Raw genomic sequence first — 22,296 nt, 5'->3', positions numbered from 1 at the left:
TCTGTGGGGGCGCCTGCTTTCTGGAACCAGCTGCCCGTGGAGCTTAGGACTTCCCCTGACCTTTGTTCATTCTGCCGGGACCTGAAAACCTGGCTCTTTGAGCTCTCCAGCCCAGGCTGAGAATTTTTAAAAAGGGTTTTTATTTTAAGGGATAATTTAATCTTTTTTAATTGTTTTTTAACTTTTGTATTTTGTATTGCTGATTTTAAATACCCTGTAAACTACCCTGAGTCCTTCGGGAAAGGGCGGTATATAAATCTAATTAAATTAAATTAAATTAAATTAAATTATTTCTTTGCACTGTTCATTTAAGAGGGCATTCTTATCTCTTCTAGCTATTCTTTGGAATTCTGCATTCAATTGGGCGCATCTTTCTTTTTCTCCCTTGCCTTTCGCTTCCCTCCTTTTCTCAGCTATTTGCAAAGCTTCCTCAGACAGCCATTTTGCTTTCTTGCATTTCTTTTTCTTTGGGATGGTTTTGGTTGCTACCTGTTGTACAATGTTGTGAACCTCTGTCCATAGTTCTTCAGGCACTCTGTCTATCAGATATAATTCCTTAAATCTATTTGTCACCTCTACTGTATATTCACCCCTTCATGGATTACTGCCTTGTCGTGGCGAAGGGGCTTGCGTAATTCAATGAAGCTATGAGCTATGCCATGCAGGGCCACCCAAGACGGAAAGGTCATAGCAGAGAGTTCTGACAAAACGTGATCCACTGGAGAAGGAAATGGCAAACCACTCCAGTATCTTTGCCATGAAAACCCTATGGACAGTACCAAAAGGCAAAATGATATGACGCTGGAAGATGAGCCCCTCAGGTCGGAAGACGTCCAATATGCTACTGGGGAAGAGCAGAGGGCTAGTACTAGTAGCGCCAGAAAGAATGAAGCGACTGGGCCAAAGCCGAAAGGACGCTCAGCTGTGGATATGTCTGGTGGTGAAAGGAAAGTCCGATGCTGTAAAGATTTTTTGTCCATAGGAACCTGGAATGTAAGATCCATGAATCAAGGAAAGCTGGACGTGGTCAAACAAGAGATGACAAGACTAAACATTGACATCTTAGGTATCAGCGAACTAAAATGGACAGGAATGGGTGAATTTAATTCAGATGACCATCAGGTATATTACTGCGGGCAAGAATCCCTCAGAAGAAATGGAGTAGCCTTCATAGTCAATAAAAAAATAGGAAAAGCAATACTGGGATACAATCCTCAAAATGACAGAATGATCTCAATTCGAATCCAAGGCAAACCATTCAATATCACAGTAGTCCAAGTCTATGCCCCAACCACTGGTGCTGAAGAGGATGAAATTGACCGGTTCTATGAAGCCCTACAGCACCTTATAGAACTAACCAAAAAATGATGTCCTTATCATCATGGGGGATTGGAATGCTAAAGTAGGAAGCCAAAAGATAACTGGAATAACAGGCAAGTTTGGCCTTGGAGTACAAAATGAAGCAGGGCACAGGATGATAGAATTTTGTCAAGAGAATACAATGGTCATAGCAAACACTCTTTTCCAACAACCCAAGAGATGGCTTTACACATGGACATCACCAGACGGTCAACACAGAAATCAGATTGACTATATGCTCTGCAGCCAAAGATGGAGAAGCTCTATACAGTCAGTAAAAACAAGACCAGGAGCTGACTGTGGCTCAGACCATGAGCTTCTCCTTGCAAAGTTTAGGCTTAAATTAAAGAAAGTAGGGAAAAGCGCTAGGCCAGTCAGGTATGAATTAAATCATATCCCTGTTGAATATACAGTAGAGGTGACAAATAGATTTAAGGAATTAGATCTGATAGACAGAGTGCCTGAAGAAGTATGGACAGAGGTTCGCAACATTGTACAACAGGTAGCAACCAAAACCATCCCAAAGAAAAAGAAATGCAAGAAAGCAAAATGGCTGTCTGAGGAAGCTTTGCAAATAGCTGAGGAAAGGAGGGAAGCAAAAGGCAAGGGAGAAAAAGAAAGATATGCCCAATTAAATGCAGATTTCCAAAGAATAGCTAGAAGAGATAAGAATGCCTTCTTAAATGAACAATGCAAAGAAATAGAAGAAAACAATAGAATAGGGAGGACCAGAGATCTTTTCAAGAAAATTGGAGAGATGAAAGGAACGTTTCATGCAAAAATGGGCATGATAAAGGACCAAAATGGCAGGGACCTAACAGAGGCAGAAGAGATTAAGAAGAGGTGGCAAAATTACACAGAAGAACTATACAAGAATGAGCTAAACGTCCCTGATAATCACAATGAGGTGGTCACTGACCTCGAGCCAGACATCCTAGAATGTGAAGTGAAGTGGGCCTTAGAAAAGCTGAGCAACAACAAAGCTAGTGGAGGTGACAGTATTCCAGCTGAGCTATTCAAAATCTTAAAAGACGATGCAGTAAAAGTGCTACACTCAATTTGCCAGCAAATTTGGAAAACTCAACAGTGGCCACAGGATTGGAAAAAATCAGTTTACATTCCAATTCCAAAGAAAGGCAGTGCCAAAGAATGTTCAAACTATCGCACCATTGCACTCATTTCTCATGCTAGTAAAGTTATGCTTAAAATTCTACAAGCTAGACTCCAGCGGTATGTGGATCGAGAACTACCAGAAGTACAGGCAGGATTTCGAAGAGGCAGAGGAACTAGAGATCAAATTGCTAACATACGCTGGATCATGGAGAAAGCTAGAGAGTTCCAGAAAAACATCTACTTCTGCTTTATTGACTATGCTAAAGCCTTTGATTGTGTGGATCATAACAAACTCTGGCAAGTCCTTAAAGAGATGGGCATACCAGACCATCTTATTTGTCTCTTGAGAAATCTATATGCGGGCCAAGAAGCAACAGTGAGAACTGGACACGGAACCACTGATTGGTTCAAAATTGGGAAAGGAGTTCGGCAAGGCTGTATACTGTCGCCTTGCCTATTTAACTTATATGCAGAGCACATCATGAGAAAGGCAGGGCTAGATGAATCAAAAGTTGGAATTAAGATTGCCGGAAGAAACATCAACAACCTAAGATATGCAGATGATACCACTCTAATGGCAGAAAGTGAAGAAGAACTAAAGAGCCTCTTGTTGCGGGTGAAGAAGGAGAGTGCAAAACTTGGGTTCAAACTAAACATTAAGAAAACCAAGATCATGGCATCTGGCCCTCTCAATTCCTGGCAAATAGATGGGGAAGAAATGGAGGTAGTGACAGATTTTATTTTCCTGGGCTCCAAGATCACTGCAGATGGGGACTGTAGCCAAGAAATTAAAAGATGCTTGCTCCTTGGGAGGAAAGCCATGGCAAATCTAGACAGCACACTAAAAAGCAGAGACATCACCCTGTCAACAAAAGTGCGTATAGTCAAGGCTATGGTCTTCCCAGTTGCAATGTATGGCAGTGAAAGCTGGACCATAAGAAAGGCTGAGCGCCAAAGAATTGAAGCCTTTGAACTATGGTGCTGGAGAAGACTCCTGCGAGTCCCTTGGACTGCAAGGCAATCAAACCGGTCAGTCCTAGAGGAGATCAACCCTGACTGCTCTTTAGAAGGCCAGATCCTGAAGCTAAAACTCAAATACTTTGGCCACCTAATGAGAAGGAAGGACTCACTGGAGAAGAGCCTAATGCTGGGAAAGATTGAGGGCAATAGAAGAAGGGGACGACAGAGAATGAGGTGGCTGGATGGAGTCACTGAAGCAGTAGGCGTGAGCTTAGATGGACTCCAGAAGATGGTAGAGGACAGGAAGGCCTGGAGGAACGTTGTCCATAGGGTCGCGATGGGTCGGACACGACTTCGCAACTAACAACAACAACTGTATATTCAACAGGGATATGATTTAATTCATACCTGAGTGGCCTAGTGCTTTTCCCTCTTTTCTTCAGTTTAAGCCTAAACTTTGCAATGAGAAGCTCATGGTCTGAGCCACAGTCATCTCCTGGCCTTGTTTTTACTGACTGTGTAGAGCTTCTCCATCTTTGGCTGCAGAGCATATAGTCAATCTGATTTCTGTGTTGACCATCTGGTGATATCCATGTGTAGAGCCGTCTCTTGGGTTGTTGGAAAAGAGTGTTTGCTATGACCATCGTATTCTCTTGACAGAATTCTATCAGCCTGTGCCCTGCTTCATTTTGCACTCCAAGGCCAAACTTGCCTGTTATTCCGGTTATCTTTTGGCTTCCTACTTTAGCATTCCAATCCCCCATGATGATAAGAACATCATTTTTTGGTGTTAGTTCTATAAGGTGCTGTAGGGCTTCATAGAACCGGTCAATTTCATCCTCTTCAGCACTGGTGGTTGGGGCATAGACTTGGACTACTGTGATATTGAATGGTTTGCCTTGAATTCGAACGGAGATCATTCTGTCATTTTAGGGATTGTATCCCAGTATTGCTTTTCCTACTCTTTTATTGACTATGAAGGCTACTCCATTTCTTCTGAGGGATTCTTGCCCGCAGTAGTATACCTGATGGTCATCTGAATTAAATTTACCCATTCCTGTCCATTTTAGTTCGCTGATACCTAAGATGTCGATGTTCAGTCTTGTCATCTCTTGTTTGACCACGTCCAGCTTTCCTTGATTCATGGATCTTACATTCCAGGTTCCTGTGGAGAAAAAATATTTATAGCATCGGACTTTCCTTTCACCACCAGACATATCCACAGCTGAGCATCTTTTCAGCTTTGGCCCAGTCACTTCATTCTTTCTGGTGCTACTAGTACTAGCCCTCTGCTCTTCCCCAGTAGCATATTGGACGTCTTCCGACCTGAGGGGCTCATCTTCCAGCGTCATATCGTTTTGCATTTTGGTACTGTCCATAGGGTTTTCATGGCAAAGATACTGGAGTGGGTTGCCATTTCCTTCTCCAGTGGATCACGTTTTGTCAGAACTCTCGGCTATGACCTTTCCGTCTTGGGTGGCCCTACACGGCATAGCTCATAGCTTCATTGAGTTACGCAAGCCCCTTCGCCATGACAGGGCAGTAATCCATGAAGGGGGAATTTAAGAGTACCGAATAGAAAACTAGGGCTGAAATACATAGGTCCTTTTACCACCATAGGGATTATCAACTCAGTTACAGTGAAGTTACAGTTACCAAGGGGTTTAAATAGATACATCCAGTGTTTCATTGTAGCTTGTTGAAGTCTTTTCAAAGTTCAAGATTGAGACCAATTGGAACCCAACCTCCATTTCCAATTTTAGTGAGAGAAAAAGGGATTATGAAGTAGAAGAAATCTTAGATTCTAGATATTGTAGGGGGAAGCTTCAGTATCAAATAAAATGGAAAGAATACCCCTTAGCTGAGGCACAGTGGGTGGCCACTATAAATGTTAGAGCAGATAGGCTAAGGAAATTCAATTCAAAATATCCTAACCGACCCTAGTAAAAAAAGGGAAATTGACAATGAAATAGTAATCAATGTATGTATATGTTTATTTTAATATTTTCAAGATCCATTTTTCTGTTGAGGGAGCAGCATGTCAAGAGTGAAAGTTTTGCAGTAATGTGCCTCTTTGTTTTCATCTTGCCATTCGAGTAAGTGGGGGTGGGGAATGATGCTTTCAACTGGGTTAGTTAGAGAAATGAAACCTTTCCAGTTCTTCCGAAGTTTGCAGAGAGAAGGCTGCCTGGAAACCTTTCATGGACATTCTAGCAGGTGTGGAGATTAACAGACAGGTTCTCGTAACAAAGAGAATTTGTTCACATGAGCTGCATGGACTTCTGGGGTGTTGGGCTAGGAATGTCATTGTTATATGCTATGCCTTGGGATTTTAGAGATAGTTTTCCTTCGCCTAGATCATGCCATGTATTCAATAAACCAAAACGTTTTTCAGCAATGGAAGTAATCCTGGACTTTATTTAGATATCTGAGCTGGAGGTTGGCACATTTGCAATTAAAAGATTTGTGATGGCAGATCTGTTAAACCTGCAACTCCTGACAGTTGGAAAACCTAATGACTGAACAAATATTGAGAATAGCAAACAAGGTTTAAATATCAAAATAATCAAATAAAGTTAGCAGTATTTTATATAGAATTACAGTGACATGGTGATGCCACGGTGCCTTATAAGTGCCTATATTATAACATCTTCTTTTGTCCCTTCTCTTTTTTGTTTTCCCTTTGCAGCTTATGGCCAATACTATCCTTTTTGTCAGTGTAAACCTGTATGGGGTCTTTGTAAGGATATTGACAGAGAGGGCGCAGAGAAAGGCCTTCCTTCAGGCCAGGAACTGCATAGAAGACAGGCTGAAGCTGGAGGATGAAAATGAAAAACAGGTCAGTTAAAATATGGTTGTTGTTTTTTCTTCAACATCACAGTTGAATAAGTCTGATCTTTATGGAAACTTATCTATAAAGCTATAGCTTTATTCTTACAGTATATTGTTGTCTTGTTTTTTTATTGGCTGTCAACAATGAAAACACATGTTTTATGTTTTTTATATTTAACTTAATTTTAGATTAGATAAAGTAAAAAAGAGCCTTGGTGGAGCAGTGGGCTAATGCCTCCTTAAGTAACACCAGCTGCCTGCAATTAGTGCAGGTTCGCAACCCACCAGGCTCAAGGTTGACTCAGCCTTCCATCCTTCTGAGGTAGGTAAAATGAGGACCCAGATTGTTGGGGGCAATAAGCTGACTTTGTAATAATGCCGCTGGGGGGGGGGCGAAAGCCCTAATAAGCAGGCATATACATAGAATGAAGGCTATTGCTAAGCACGTTGGTTTGTGCTTAAATTGTAAGCTGCCCTGAGTCTTCGGAGAAGGGCAGGATATAAATGGGATTAAAATTAAAAAATAAACAAATAAAAAGCCTAGAGAATTGTTATGAATAAGGTATCACTTTTGCACATGTCATTTAATTTGCAAAGTAGTTTTCGTAATAAAATGTCTTCTCTTATCTCAGAAATATTAGTATGAATGGAATGAGTAATTTAATAAAAAGAACAATCTACACTGTTGGGCTAAAATTTATTATAAATTTACACAGTTTTCCATAATAAAATACTAAACAGATGTTATGCAAAAGATGTTATGCACTAGTTTTAAGGCAGTTCATTTGCATCAAGATAATTGAAGTAAGTGTTAAGTTCTGGCTGAAGCGCCCAACAAAATAAAACACTGGAGACATGGTGATCTCTAGTGTAAACTTTATTAGGCATAGCATACTAGTGTGATAGAAGGAAAGCTAGCTCTGGCAATATGGTGGGAAACAGATAATTAAAAGAATGAAACTTTCCCTTCCTCTGTCACAGTTTAGGTCATGCTGTCCAATTAATCTTCCAGCAATTGTTATAAGAAAAAAACTTTGGTTCACCAAAACATCTCTTTAGTGGCCTCGGCTCTCACACTGATAGGGAACACTTGTGGATCCTAAGCTCTCCCTTCCCCCCTCACAATTGTAGGCAAGGTGGAAGCAATATGGCAGTCCTAATAATAATAAATATTCATAGCTTGACAGGCTGCCCCTTACAAAGGTAGGGGATCATGGGGAAAAATACGCATTATTGTTTGTTAATCTTTTCCTTCTACTGGCCCTGGCTTCTGGGGTACTTAGCGTGTAATCACTTTACCAAACAATCCGCTTTTACATGATAAGCTTTTACCCATCTAGCTTCTGACATTGGATACCACTTCCACTTGATTTTGTTGTTGTTAGCTGCGAAGTCGTGTCCGACCCATCGCGACCCTATGGACAATGTTCCTCCAGGCCTTCCTGTCCTCTACCATCTTCTGGAGTCCATTTAAGCTCACGCCTAAAGCTTCAGTGACTCCATCCAGCCACCTCATTCTCTGTCGTCCCCTTCTTCTATTGCCCTCGATCTTTCCCAGCATTAGGCTCTTCTCCAGTGAGTCCTTCCTTCTCATTAGGTGGCCAAAGTATTTGAGTTTTAGCTTCAGGATCTGGCCTTCTAAAGAGCAGTCAGGGTTTATCTCCTCTAGGACTGACCGGTTTGATCGCCTTGCAGTCCAAGGGACTCGCAGGAGTCTTCTCCAGCACCATAGTTCAAAGGCCTCAATTCTTTGGCGCTCAGCCTTTCTTATGGTCCAACTTTCACTGCCATACATTGCAACTGGGAAGACCATAGCCTTGACTATACGCACTTTTGTTGACAGGGTGATGTCTCTGCTTTTTAGTGTGCTGTCTAGATTTGCCATGGCTTTCCTCCCCAGGAGCAAGCGTCTTTTAATTTCTTGGCTACAGTCCCCATCTGCAGTGATCTTGGAGCCCAGGAAAATAAAATCTGTCACTACCTCCATTTCTTCCCCATCTATTTGCCAGGAATTGAGAGGGCCAGATGCCATGATCTTGGTTTTCTTAATGTTAAGTTTCAACCCAAGTTTTGCACTCTCCTTCTTCACCCGCAACAAGAGGCTCTTTAGTTCTTCTTCACTTTCTGCCATTAGAGTGGTATCATCTGCATATCTTAGGTTGTTGATATTTCTTCCGGCAATCTTAATTCCAACTTTTGATTCATCTAGCCCTGCCTTTCTCATGATGTGCTCTGCATATAAGTTAAATAGGCAGGGTGACAGTATACAGCCTTGCCGGACTCCTTTCCCAATTTTGAACCAATCAGTGGTTCCGTGTCCAGTTTTCACTGTTGCTTCTTGACCTGCATATAGGTTTCTCAAGAGACAAATAAGATGGTCTGGTACTCCCATCTCTTTAAGAACTTGCCACAGTTTGTTATGATCCACACAATCAAAGGCTTTAGCATAGTCAATGAAGCAGAAGTAGATGTTTTTCTGGAACTCCCTAGCTTTCTCCATGATCCAGCGTATGTTGGCAATTTGATCTCTAGTTCCTCTGCCTCTTCGAAATCCTGCCTGTACTTCTGGTAGTTCTCGATCCACATACTGCTGAAGTCTAGCTTGTAGGATTTTAAGCATGACTTTACTAGCATGAGAAATGAGTGCAATGGTGCGATAGTTTGAACATTCTTTGGCACTGCCTTTCTTTGGAATTGGAATGTAAACTGATCTTTTCCAATCCTGTGGCCACTGTTGAGTTTTCCAAATTTGCTGGCAAATTGAGTGTAGCACTTTTACTGCACTGTCTTTTAAGATTTTGAATAGCTCAGCTGGAATACTGTCACCTCCACTAGCTTTGTTGTTGCTCAGCTTTTCTAAGGCCCACTTCACTTCACATTCTAGGATGTCTGGCTCGAGGTCAGTGACCAACTCATTGTGATTATCTGGGACATTAAGCTCATTCTTGTATAGTTCTTCTGTGTAATTTTGCCACCTCTTCTTAATCTCTTCTGCCTCTGTTAGGTCCCTGCCATTTTGGTCCTTTATCATGCCCATTTTTGCATTAAACGTTCCCTTCATCTCTCCAATTTTCTTGAAAAGATCTCTGGTCCTCCCTATTCTATTGTTTTCTTCTATTTCTTTGCACTGTTCATTTAAGAAGGCATTCTTATCTCTTCTAGCTATTCTCTGGAATTCTGCATTCAATTGGGCATATCTATGTTTTTCTCCCTTGCCTTTTGCTTCCCTCCTTTCCTCAGCTATTTGCAAAGCTTCCTCAGACAGCCATTTTGCTTTCTTGCATTTCTTTTTCTTTGGGATGGTTTTGGTTGCTACCTGTTGTACAATGTCGCGAACCTCTGTCCATAGTTCTTCTGGCACTCTGTCTATCAGATCTAATTCCTTAAATCTATTTGTCACCTCTACTGTATATTCAACAGGGATATGATTTAATTCATACCTGAGTGGCCTAGTGCTTTTCCCTACTTTCTTCAGTTTAAGCTTAAACTTTGCAAGGAGAAGCTCATGATCTGAGCCACAGTCAGCTCCTGGTCTTGTTTTTACTGACTGTATAGAGCTTCTCCATCTTTGGCTGCAGAGCATATAGTCAATCTGATTTCTGTGTTGACCGTCTGGTGATGTCCATGTGTAGAGCCGTCTCTTGGGTTGTTGGAAAAGAGTGTTTGCTATGACCATCGTATTCTCTTGACAAAATTCTATCAGCCTGTGCCCTGCTTCATTTTGTACTCCAAGGCCAAACTTGCCTGTTATTCCAGTTATCTTTTGGCTTCCTACTTTAGCATTCCAATCCCCCATGATGATAAGGACATCATTTTTTGGTGTTAGTTCTATAAGGTGCTGTAGGGCTTCATAGAACTGGTCAATTTCATCCTCTTCAGCACTGGTGGTTGGGGCATAGACTTGGACTACTGTGATATTGAATGGTTTGCCTTGGATTCGAACTGAGATCATTCTGTCATTTTGAGGATTGTATCCCAGTATTGCTTTTCCTACTCTTTTATTGACTATGAAGGCTACTCCATTTCTTCTGAGGGATTCTTGCCCGCAGTAGTATACCTGATGGTCATCTGAATTAAATTCACCCATTCCTGTCCATTTTAGTTCGCTGATACCTAAGATGTCGATGTTCAGTCTTGTCATCTCTTGTTTGACCACGTCCAGCTTTCCTTGATTCATGGATCTTACATTCCAGGTTCCTATGGAGAAAAAATCTTTACAGCATCGGACTTTCCTTTCACCACCAGACACATCCACAGCTGAGCGTCCTTTCGGCTTTGGCCCAGTCGCTTCATTCTTTCTGGCGCTACTAGTACTAGCCCTCTGCTCTTCCCCAGTAGCATATTGGACGCCTTCCGACCTGAGGGGCTCATCTTCCAGCGTCATATCGTTTTGCCTTTTGGTACTGTCCATAGGGTTTTCATGGCAAAGATACTGGAGTGGGTTGCCATTTCCTTCTCCAGTGGATCACGTTTTGTCAGAACTCTCGGCTATGACCTGTCCGTCTTGGGTGGCCCTGCACGGCATAGCTCATAGCTTCATTGAATTACGCAAGCCCCTTCGCCACGACAAGGCAGTAATCCATGAAGGGGTCCACTTGATTAAGTACTGCAATTTCCCTCTGTGGATCTGGAATCGAGGATTCGTTTGACCTCATAATTTATTTGCCCCTCTACCATTATTGGGGCCAGGGTTGCCTTCTGTACTGCTTTCATTGTAGATCCCCAGTATGGCTTCAATAAACTGCAATGGAATATTGGGTGCACTTTACCCAATATCCTTGGTAGTTTAAACTCTACTGTCACTGGATTAATGACTTTTATGATGGGGAAAGGGTCTATGTACTTAGGTCCTAATGTTTTGCAAGTTTGTGTCAATTTAAGATACTTAGTAGACAGATACACTTTATCTTCTACATGGAATGCTCTCTGGGGAGCTTGCTTGTTATCTGCTTGTTTTTTCTGATTCTTGGCTGCTTTAGCTAAAGCTTTCTTTGCATCGCTCCAAATCCGTTGGAACTAATCTATCCAGTCAGTTAGGGTGCCCAAGGAGGGAGGCTCCTGAGGCCATTCTGGCATTGGCATGAACTCTACCCCATGGCTAGTTTAAACAGAGTGAAACTGGTGCTGCTGTGCTCTGCACTGTTATATTCCACCTCCACAAATGGCAGGAGTCCTGCCCAATTAGTTTGCTGGTAGTTGACATAACAATGCAGGTACTGCTCTACCATTGCATTAGATCGTTCTGCAGCTGCATTCGTATTCAAATGAAAAGCTGAACTGAGCCCCTTGGGGGACTCAATCATCCTTACAATCTTCCTTTGGAACCTAGTAGTAAACTCGACCCCACAATCTGAAATGATGTGCTTAGGCACTCCATGCAGCCAGTAGATGTGCTGCAAAAACATCTTTGCTAGCTTCTGGGCGGAGGGGTGTCCAGCACATGTGATGAAGTGGGTTTGCTTGGAAAATAGGTCTGTAGTCTCTGGTAGCTCCAATATAAAGTCCATGGCTATCTCCTTCCAGGGTCTGGTTAGGTCGTCCACCTGCTACAACAGTCCCGGACTCTTCCCATAGTCTCTTACTGGCCGCATAAACTGCACAGTTCCTCACATAACTATCAATGTCTTTCTTCATCTTTAGTCACCAGAACTGATGATTAGCAAGATGCAATGTCTTTAGGAATCCAAAGTGGCCCGCTTGCTTGGCATCGTGGCTGCATTGCAAGACTTGCAGTCACAGGCTGCCTGGTGTCTGGGATATACAGTTTGTCCTCCTTCTATGCCAACCCATCCCTCATGGTTAACTCTCTTTGATGAGTCACAAACCATGCATCAGTTTGTAGCTCCTGCCTCAGTTGCTGGGCAAATGCATTGGTGAGAGGTAAGCCCCTCTTCTTCTCTTGCTGCCTCATTGTAGCTTGTGCCGCTTGTTGTCTATTGGGAACGATGGAAATCACCACATCCTCCTGAGTGCTCTTCTACTGGGACATGTGTGACAGGACAACAGCAAGGAAATTTTTCCCCCGAAATACATTTTAACTCAAAGTCAAATCTTTTAAAGTACTGCGCCCATCTGACTTGCTTAAGAGAAAGCTTGTGGTGGGTCTTCTAAGTTTTTAATGGGGCTTTGTTTTCCTCCAGGAATTGCCTCCACAGTAGTTGTGCCCAGTGTACCACAAAAGCCTCTTTCTCCCACACAGCTCACTACCATTTTATCACATTTAGCTTTCAAAATGTGTACACGCATGGCTGTAAATTTTCCTTCTTATTTCACTGGAGGAGAACCATTCCCACATCTACATCACTGGCATCTGCCTGGATCACAAATGGCTCCTCTGAGTTTGGATGTTTTAATATCGGTTTGGCTATGAACAGCATCTTCAATTTTTCGAATGCTGCTTGGCACTCCATTGTCCAGTTCAAGGGCTGATTCGGCCAAGACTTTTCTCCTCCTTTTCCAGTTTTCAACAGCTCAGTAATTAGAAAGGTAATTGTGGCAAAAGAGGGGATGAATTGCCTGTAACAATTTGCAAACCCTAGGAAGCTCTGCAGCTGTTTGTGGGTATGAGGGGCTTGCTACTCCAAGATGGATTTCACTTTCCCTGGGTCCGTTTCCACCCCCTTGCATGACACACGGTAGCCCAAGTAGTCCAGGCTAGACTTGTGAAACTTCTATTTTGACAGTTTAGCATACAGCTTAGCATCCAATAGCTTTTTCAGCACTTGTCAGATGAATTTCACATGTTCGTCCATGGTCTCAGTGTAAATGAAGATGTCATTGATGTACATCAAAGCCCATTTATATAAATGCTCATGTAGCACCTCATTTATGAGTTGCAAAAACATGGCAGGTACCCCTGTAATCCAAAAGGCATCACCTTAAATTGGTAGCTCCCAAAGGTGCAGTTGAAGGCAGTCTTTCTGTCTTGACCTACTTCAAACCCACATCTTAAGAAAGCAGAACTCTTGGAGACAGTTTCTTCCAAGCAGGAACTTTTACTAAGAATAGGAAATAGCAGGCATAATAGACAGGATCTGAGGGATTCCCTTACAGATCAATATTTTTTTATAAGAGTTTTTATTAAATTTTATAGGGTAGGAAAAGGATATGACCAGGGTAAGGATCAGGATTTGGGATGGGGTTAGGATCAGGATTAGTGTAGGAATGGGGTTGGGAACAACATTGGGGTTGCCCCCCAATAACATTTTTGTCAGGACCCACCCCAATCCACATCTTAGGAAAGAACGAACTCTTGAAACAGGAATTGTCCAAAAGGAGCTTTTACTGAAACATGATTGGTAATGGGAATACTAGACAGGATCTGAACTGTGTTACAGTTTGGTCCTTTTTAAAGAGTCCCTGGGTCGAACCCCCTCCCTCCAAGCCATCTGGTTTATCCTGGATCAATTCAAATTCAGGCGTCAAATCCTTCCATGGGAAAGAGGGAACTCTCATGTCTTTACGACAATTGCTCCCTTCCTTTAGAGATTCTAATCAGAGATACAAACCAGATCTCTTTCCCCCCCTTCCTTTGTTGTTCTCAGTTGAAAGGTTCTTCCCATGGTCTTTGAAGACAGCCTCCCATCAGGCTGAATACACATCCTCTCTTCTCCTCCTTGGAAAAATGGCAGAATCCAGGGGGAGGTATAAGATTTTACAAACATACAGATAGAGTTTTATGAATGGGATATAAATGGATTCTGACAATTTTCAAGTTTTAGCAAACAGACTATTATCCAGGTACATATGTTCAATTAAGACTAATTAATATAACAGTAAGTAGCTATATTATACTATATGCTAAATGATAATCATATATGGTATCAATTAGTCAATACATATCATTCTCCTTACTATTATATATTCAAAATAGCATATCACATTCATTTCTCGATAGTTCATTTACCTAACCATTGGTAAAATTTATCCCATGTTTTAAAATAAATTGAATCCTCTTTCTCTTTAATCTCTAAAGTTAATCTGTCCATTTATGTACATTCTAAAATGTTCTTGATTAAAATCTCCTCACTTGGTAGGTTTTCATTTTTCCAGTATTGGGTAAATGCTATTCTCACTGCTGTCAATAATGCAATTTTAAATACTCATTCTCCTTCTCATACTTAATTTCTAATATTCCTAACAAAAACAATTCTGGTTTAAATTCAACCTGTATTTTAGTCATCTTTTCCAACCTTGTATATATCTTAAGCCAGAACTTTTTCACTTTAGTGCATACCCACCAGATACGTTAATAGGTACCTGGTCTTTGTTTACATTTCCACCAATTATTTGCAGTATTTTTAAACATTTTAGCTAATCTTACTGGTGTCATATGCCATCTATAAAACATTTTATACAAATTTTCTTTAAATGAAACTCTTTTAGTCAATTTAATATTTCTATCCCATAATTTTTGCCAGTCTTCCAAATCTATAGAATGTCCAAAGTTTTTTGCCCATGTTATCACTGTATCTTTTACTTGTTCTTCCATCTTCAAGTTTAGCAGAAATCTGTAGAGTTTTTAAATCAGGTTTTTGTCTGTTTTTAATAATATTTGATCAAATTCTGTCTGTTGTTTATAAAATCCCATTGTCTTTGCATCTTTTCTATATCTTGTTTGAATTTGTAAGTATGGCCACCGTGCTAGGTCAATACCTTGTCAATGTAAGTCTTGTCTATCTTTCAATTTTCCTGCCTTATCTAGAATATCTTTGTAGGTAATGACTTTGTCATAGTTAATTAAATTTGGGTAAGCAAAAGCTTCCATTGTTGAAAGTCACTCAGGTAATTTAATATAGATTTTCTGCTTTATTTTTTCCCATTCTAAAAGAAGTACATTCCTTATAAAGTGATTTTAGAAGTATCTATATATTTTACTTTTCTTGTACCATAAAAAGGCATGCCAACCAATTTGTAGTTCATGGCCCTCTAGATACAATAGTCTTTTATTTCTCAATGTAATCCATTCTTTAAGCCATGGTAAAATGGCTGCTTGATAATATAGTCTCCAGTCCGGGAGTCCAAATTCGCCACTATTTTTAGCTTCTTATATCATTTTCACTTTAATTTGTGCTTTCTTCCCTTGCCTGATAAATCTCAATGTTGTTGCATTTAGGTCATCAAAGAAAACCTTTCCCAGTTTTACAGGGATCATTTGTAATAGGAAGAGTATTTTTGGTAAAATATTCATTTTAACTGTAGCTATTCTTCAAACAGCGACAGTTGAAGATTTTCCACTTTTCCAAGTCCAGTTTTATTTGTTTCAATAATCTTTCATAGTTATCTTTTTTAATGTTATATGTCTTGCTGTTAGGTGAATTCCTAGATACTTAACTTTTTTAGTTATTTTTAGGTTTGTCTTTTTTGTAAGTTGGGTTTTCTCTTTGTCTGTTAGGTTTTTTGTTAATACTTTAGTTTTATCTCTATTTATTTTCAAACCTGCCAGTTCTCCAACTTTTCTATTTTCTCCAACAGTTTAGTAGATGTTTCAAGTGGCTCCTCCAAAATAAAAACCAAGTCATCTGCAAAGGCTTGTAATTTATATTTTTGTTCTTTTATCTCCAATCCTTTAATTTCTATGTCTTGTCTAATATTTCTGGTCAATACTTCCAATGTGAATATAAATAGCAGTAGAGATAATGGACATCCTTGCCTTGTACTTTTTTTTAATATCAAAGTTTTCTGTATAGTCTCGTTTAGGATTATTCTAGCCATTTGTTTATGGTAAATTGCTTGAATTGCATTTATAAAGTTTTTGCCGAAATCCATTTCCATCGACTGCTGGAACATAAATTGCCAGTTTAAGTTGTCAAAAGCTTTTTGCACATCGAAAAATATTGATGCCATCTGTTTCCCTGGATAATTTTCATAGTACTCTAAGACATCCAAAATCATTCTTAAGTTGTTTTTTTATCTGTCTTTTAGGTAAAAAGCCATTTTGATTTGTACGTATGAATTCAGTCAGGATTTTTTAAATTCTTTCTGCCATTACTGAATCAAAAATTTTATAGTCCCCATTTAATAACGATATTGGTCTATAGTTTTTTATATGTGTCAGATCAGTATCTTCTTTAGGTATCAAAGTGATACTTCAGTCCACAATTTTGGTATTTTAGTCTCCAAAAGGATTTCATTGCACAGTTCTTTCAACCTTGAACCTAGTACATCTTGTAATGCTACGTAAAATTCTGCAGGAAGTCCATCTGGCCCTGGAGTCTTATCTTTATTTTGTCTTTTTATGGCTTCAGTAATCTCCATCAATGATATTTTCCCATTTAATATATTTCTGATATTCTCCGGGACTTTTGGCAAGTTTGATTCTTTTAAGTACGACTGTATTTTCTCTTTAGGAACTTCCTCTGCCTTATAAAGTGCCTCATAGTAGTCTTTAATGATTTTTCTCATTGCAATATTGTGGAACTGTAATTCTCCTTTTGAGTCTTGTAGCTTATTTATCAATCTTTTTTTCTTTCTTCAGTCTACCGGTATATGGTAATCATCTCCCTGGCTTATTGGCATTTTCAGAAAAGTTCAGTTTAGACTGTTTAATCTGTTGTGCCATTATGTCCATCTCAGAGGCCAGGTTTAATTTATGCTTTGTTATCTCCATTTGTTTCTTGAGGATTTTCTTTTGTGGGTCTATTTGTAATTTTAATTCCATTTTTTATATCCCATACATTTTTGGAGTGATTTTTCTCTTTTCTTATTTATGTTTTTTTTAAAAAAATCAATTTCCTTTGTTGTTAATTGTAAAAATTCTTTTTCTTTCAATAAAGATTTATTCAGAGACCATCTCAATTTTTTCTTAGTTCTTTTCCACGTCATTTTTATTGGGTTGTGATTTGCCCAAACATTAGTTTCTATCTCCACCTCTTGTATTATTCTCAAGTCAAAAGATGTCCATATCATATCAATTCTAGACCATGATTTATGCCTATTTGAATAGAATGTATATTGTGGTTTTTCTAGATTTCTCTCTCTCCATACGTCTTGGATAGACAATTCTTCTTTCATTTTTGAAAATGCTTTAGGTAATATATTTCCTCCTTTTCTTCTTTGTTTATGGCTTTTGTAGTCCAGAGACACATCTACTATTGCATTAAAATCTCCCATTATGCAAAGATTTGGGTAATTTAACTCCAATATTTACTTGTGCAGTTGTTGGTAGAATTGCTCTTGCTTAAAATTAGGCACATATATTGCTACCAACAATATCTGTTTTTGATCCATCATAATTTCCACCATTAATATTCTCCCCTCTTCATCTACATAAATTTGTTTGGGATTCATCTTTTCTTTAATATAAAGGGGCTATTCCCCTTTTCTTTTGAGATGCAAGTGTAAAGTAAAGTTTACCCATTTTTGGTTATTCTAGGATTTTAAAGTGTTGTCTCATAATATGTGTCTCTTGGAGGCAAATTTTATCCATTTTTAGTTTCTGTGGACTTGTAAAAAAAATTCTCCTTTTTAAAGGAGAATTCAGTCCATTTATATTTATTGATAAAATTCCAATCTCCTCCATAATTTTCAATTATGGTATATGGTATATGGTATATAACCGAGGTCTTCTAGTTGATCTAATCTGTCTCTGGTCTCTTGGTCTTGCACCTTCTTCTAAGCATGTGTTTTTATCTTCTTTCTCCTCTGTTTGTTTAGCCGCTCCTTCAGTTACCATTTCCTCTTGTTTCTTGGGTTCAGAGTTGCCTTTTTCGAGGAATGTTCTGTGAGTGTCAAAAAATTCCATTGCTTTAAGCGGGGTGTCCAGTCTATATCTTTTTGTATCCGAATAGATTAGGATCCCTTCTGGGATCAACCATCTAAAATTGGCTCCTGGTTAAGAACTGATAATCTCTTTGAGCCTCTCTTACCCTTCTAGGAATTTGTTTTTAATGTTGGTTATAGGCAAAGCAATCTGCACAAAAGTGGGTATGAATTGTCTATAGAAATTGGCAAATCTCAGGAAGCTTTGCAACTGCCTTCACATCTGGGGAGTTTCCCATTCCATTATGGCTTTTACTTTCCCTGGATCTATTTCTATGCTTCAGGCAAAAACATGATATCCAAAATAATCTAAACAGGTTTTGTGGAAATCACATTTTGATAATTTGGCATACAGTTTATTTTCTAATAATTTTATTAATACTACCCTTACCAATTGTACATGTTCTTCCATAGTTTCAGTATAAATTAATGTATCATCTAAATAAACCAGGATCCCTTTATATAGATACTCACATAGCACCTCAGTTATTGACTTCATGAATATTGCAGAGGATCCTTGTAGTCCAAATGGCATCACTTTGAATTGATAATAGCCTAAAGGGCAATTAAAAGCCATTTTCCACTCAGCTCCTTCTTTAATCCATACTTGATAGCAGGTGTCAGTACACACTTCAGCCCACATCTTAAGAAAGCAGGACTATTACAGACAAGATTTTCCAAGCAAGAACTTTTACTAAGAAATAAAAGATAGCAGGCATAATAGACAGGATCTGAGGAATCCACTCACAGATCGATATTTTTAAAGTGCCCTCAAGCAAACCCCACCCCACGGTCCATTCTGTCAGTTCCAGATCAGCTAAGCTCCAGGTGGTAAGGCCATCATGGGAGATGAGAGATAAGAGTCCGTTCGGAGTCAAATTTAAGATAGTGCAAGATACACGTGAAAGAGGTGGTCTTAAAATGCCCAATTTTAAATTATATTATGAGGCTGCTGCTTTATCATCAATAAGTGATTGGTTTAATTTAACACAAGGGAGATTATTAAATCTTGAGGGTTATGATTTGTTATTTGGTTGGCATGCATATTTATTGTATGATAAGAAGGTGGATAATGTGTTTAAGATACATATATTAAGGTATGCTCTGTTGCGAGTCTGGAAAAAATATAGACATAAGTTAAATTATAAGACACCAATTTGGGCAATACCTAAACATGCAATAGAAAATATAAATGTTGGATTTAAACATGATGAGACCACATATAAAGAAATTTTAAGGTTAGAAAGGAATGTATGGCAATTAAAGCCATATAATATTTTAAAAGAAGAAAAGATTGTGCAAACCTGGGTTCAGTATGGGCAGTTACAAGCAAGATGGAAAGAAGATCAGAAAGTTGGCTTTTTGATAACTGATGGAAATTTGGTAAAACAAATTAGAGATCAAGGTCAAGCACATATAAAAAGGATATATAATGCATTGATAGAAATTGATTCAGAAACGGAACTTGTTAAAGATTGTATGATAAAGTGGGCCCAGAATTTTCAGGAGGTTATAACAATGGATACTTGGGAAAAGATCTGGGTTACAAATGTAAAATTTACACAGGCCCAAAATTTAAGAGAGAATTTTTATAAAATGTTTTATAGGTGGCACTTAGACCCTAAAAAACTAGCAAGTATGTATCCGAACTGCCAGCCCTAATGTTGGAGGTGTGGTTGTGAGGATGCAACGTATTTTGACATATGGTGGACTTGTAAAAAAGTCAAAGCTTTTTGGATTAAAATCTGGTGGAATATGCAAAAGATATTTAAGAAAAAAATAAGGTTTTCTCCGCAGTTGTTTTTGTTGGGTATTATTACAGACTTTACTGTTATAGATACTAAATTGATATTGAACTTAATTACGGCAACAAGACTTTTAGTAGCGCAATATTGGAAGAAGGAGGAACTGCCGACTATAGAAGAGTGGACTTTGAAAATTTATATTTGGCGGAAATGGCAAAGATTTCAGCATATTTGAAAGAACAATCGCAACAGCGATATATTGTGTAATGGAGAAGATGGATTGAATATATTCAGAATAAATATGGGACTAAAATATGGGACATATTTCGCATTTGAATATGTAGTGGTTTTGTATGACGTATTATTAGTTATTTGTTATTTGTTAGTAATATAGTTATGACTATGGAGAGTTAAAGTGTGATAGAATTTAATGTTTTATTTTTGTTGTTAGCATATTTTAGCTTAAGTTCGTGAGTTTATACCCTGTATTCAGCTCTGGGAAGTCGGGGAGGGGGAGGGGGAGGGTAGGGGAGGGTTGGGGGATGGGGGAGGGAGTTTTTTCTATTTAAAAAATGTATTGTAAAACTTTTCAATAAAAAAAGAGTCCGTTCGCAGCAGGATCATTTCCACCCCCTCATACTTCATCTGAAGAAGCTGACCAGATTTCGGAGGGTTTCATTCCTCCCTTTTCCACCCCCTTTCCTAGCTGCCTGTAAGATAAGAGGGCATGTCTAGTGAGAAAGCAATTGGTTATATTGTGATGGATAGCACGCAGGTGGAATAAACAAAAGGTTCAATAAATCCCCTTTCTAAGTTTTTATTTATGAATCTTTCCATTTCCTCCATCTCTTTAGGGCTCATGGAGTACAGTCTGGGCTTTGGGAGTTTTGCCCCAGGTTTGATTTCTATAGTCTGTGGGTCGGTGAGGAGGGAGCTCATCTGCCTGTTCCTCGCTGAAACCTTCAGCAAGGTCCAGGTATTCTTCCAGTATTTCTGGTAATCCCTTCTCTTCTCCCACTGATGCTTTCTCCGCTCTTAGATTTGGTGGGGGCCTTTGGGGTGTTTTTGCTTTTTATTCCCTCCTTCTGCTGGGTGGTTGCAGCAGGTTATGGTTACTTTACGTGACCCTGGGACACTGTGACTGTCATAAATATGAATCAGTTGCCAAGCATCTGAATGTAAATCACAAGACCCTGGAGATGCTGCAACATTCCAGCTGATCGGTGCTTCTTCTGTGCTCAGAAGCACCAGGATCAGTGCTGAGCTCCAGCTGGAGCCTGGTGCTGATCCTGGTGCTTCCACTTAGACCTTACAGTCCTGAAGAAGTGCTGATCCTGGTGCTTTTGCTGAGCCCTGACAGCCCTGCAGCTCCAGCCGTCTCTCACTCACGCTTGTGTGGTGCTGCCAGCGGTTCAGCTCATTCCTCTCCCCCACTACCACTTTTCTAGGATGGTCACGTACCACCTGCCAGGTGCCAATGTACCACAGGTGGTACCCGTACCACTGGTTGAAAAGCCCTGTATTAAGACCTTCACTTTGACAGCTTTGGGCATGGAGGGAGCTAATATAGTCACTGTCTTGAGGATGGGTGGAATGGATCCACTGACCAGGGCTTCACCCTCTGTGCTGTGGTCCGAGGTGCCAACCACCCCTGCAGTGTAAGCCAGGGGTTGGGGACTCTACAGCCTCTATTGCCCTTATGGTGGGTTCTTTTGATTTGGCTGGGGACCTCCCTGATTTTCTAGCTGGTTATGGATCCGTTTGTGCTGAGGGCTTTTTGAGTGGCATTCAGTGGCACGATGGCCCTCTCTCCTGCATTTGAAACAGCCTGTTGACTTCTTGGCCATAGCTGGTGGTTTCGCTGGCTCGGGCATCTGCTCAGGAGAGGACCCACTTCAATCTACATCTTAAGAAAACAGAACTCTTCATAAAAATCCACTACTTATTCAAATGCTAAATGAAACTTTTTAGTCCCATATTTATTCTGAATATATTCAATCCATCTTCTCCATTCCACAATATATCTCTGTTGCGATTGATCTTTCAAATATGCTGAAATCTTTGCCATTTCTGCCAAATTGGGAACTTTCAAAGTCCACTCTTCTATAGTCGGCAATTCCTCCTTCTTCCAGTATTGCGCAACTAAAAGTCTTGCCGCCGTAATTAGATTCAATATCAACTTAGTGTCTATTACAGTAGTATCTGTAATAATACACAATAAAAACAATTGCGGGGAAAACTTTATCCTTTTCTTAAATATCTTTTGCATATTCCACCAAATTTTAATCCAAAAAGCTTTAACCTTTTTACAAGTCCACCATATATGAAAATATGTTGCATCCTCACAACCACACCTCCAACATTTGGGCTGGCAGTTCGGATACATACTTGCTAATTTTTTAGGGTCTAAGTGCCACCTATAAAGCATTTTATAAAAATTCTCTCTTAAGTTTTGGGCCTGTGTAAATTTTACGTTTCTAACCCAGATCTTTTCCCAAGTGTCCATTGTTATAACTTCTTGAAAATT

The 22,296-nt window shown here is 39.6% G+C and overlaps 1 protein-coding gene across 1 annotated transcript in view; it reads left to right on the top strand.

The window, feature by feature from the left end:
* Positions 1-22,296, top strand: part of ADCY1 (adenylate cyclase 1) — a gene marked incomplete at its 5' end in the record, with an annotated part of 490,247 nt that overhangs the window by 81,885 nt on the left and 386,066 nt on the right. Inside the window, one exon of the mRNA XM_081342918.1 lies at positions 6,122-6,271. Coding sequence (XP_081199044.1) covers positions 6,122-6,271 — 150 coding nt within the window. The remainder of the gene's footprint in view (positions 1-6,121; positions 6,272-22,296) is intronic.

Source organism: Vipera berus (genome assembly GCF_964194415.1).
Source record: "Vipera berus genome assembly, chromosome: Z".
Classification (NCBI taxonomy): domain Eukaryota; kingdom Metazoa; phylum Chordata; class Lepidosauria; order Squamata; family Viperidae; genus Vipera; species Vipera berus.
This window is presented reverse-complemented; position numbering and strand designations above follow the sequence as displayed.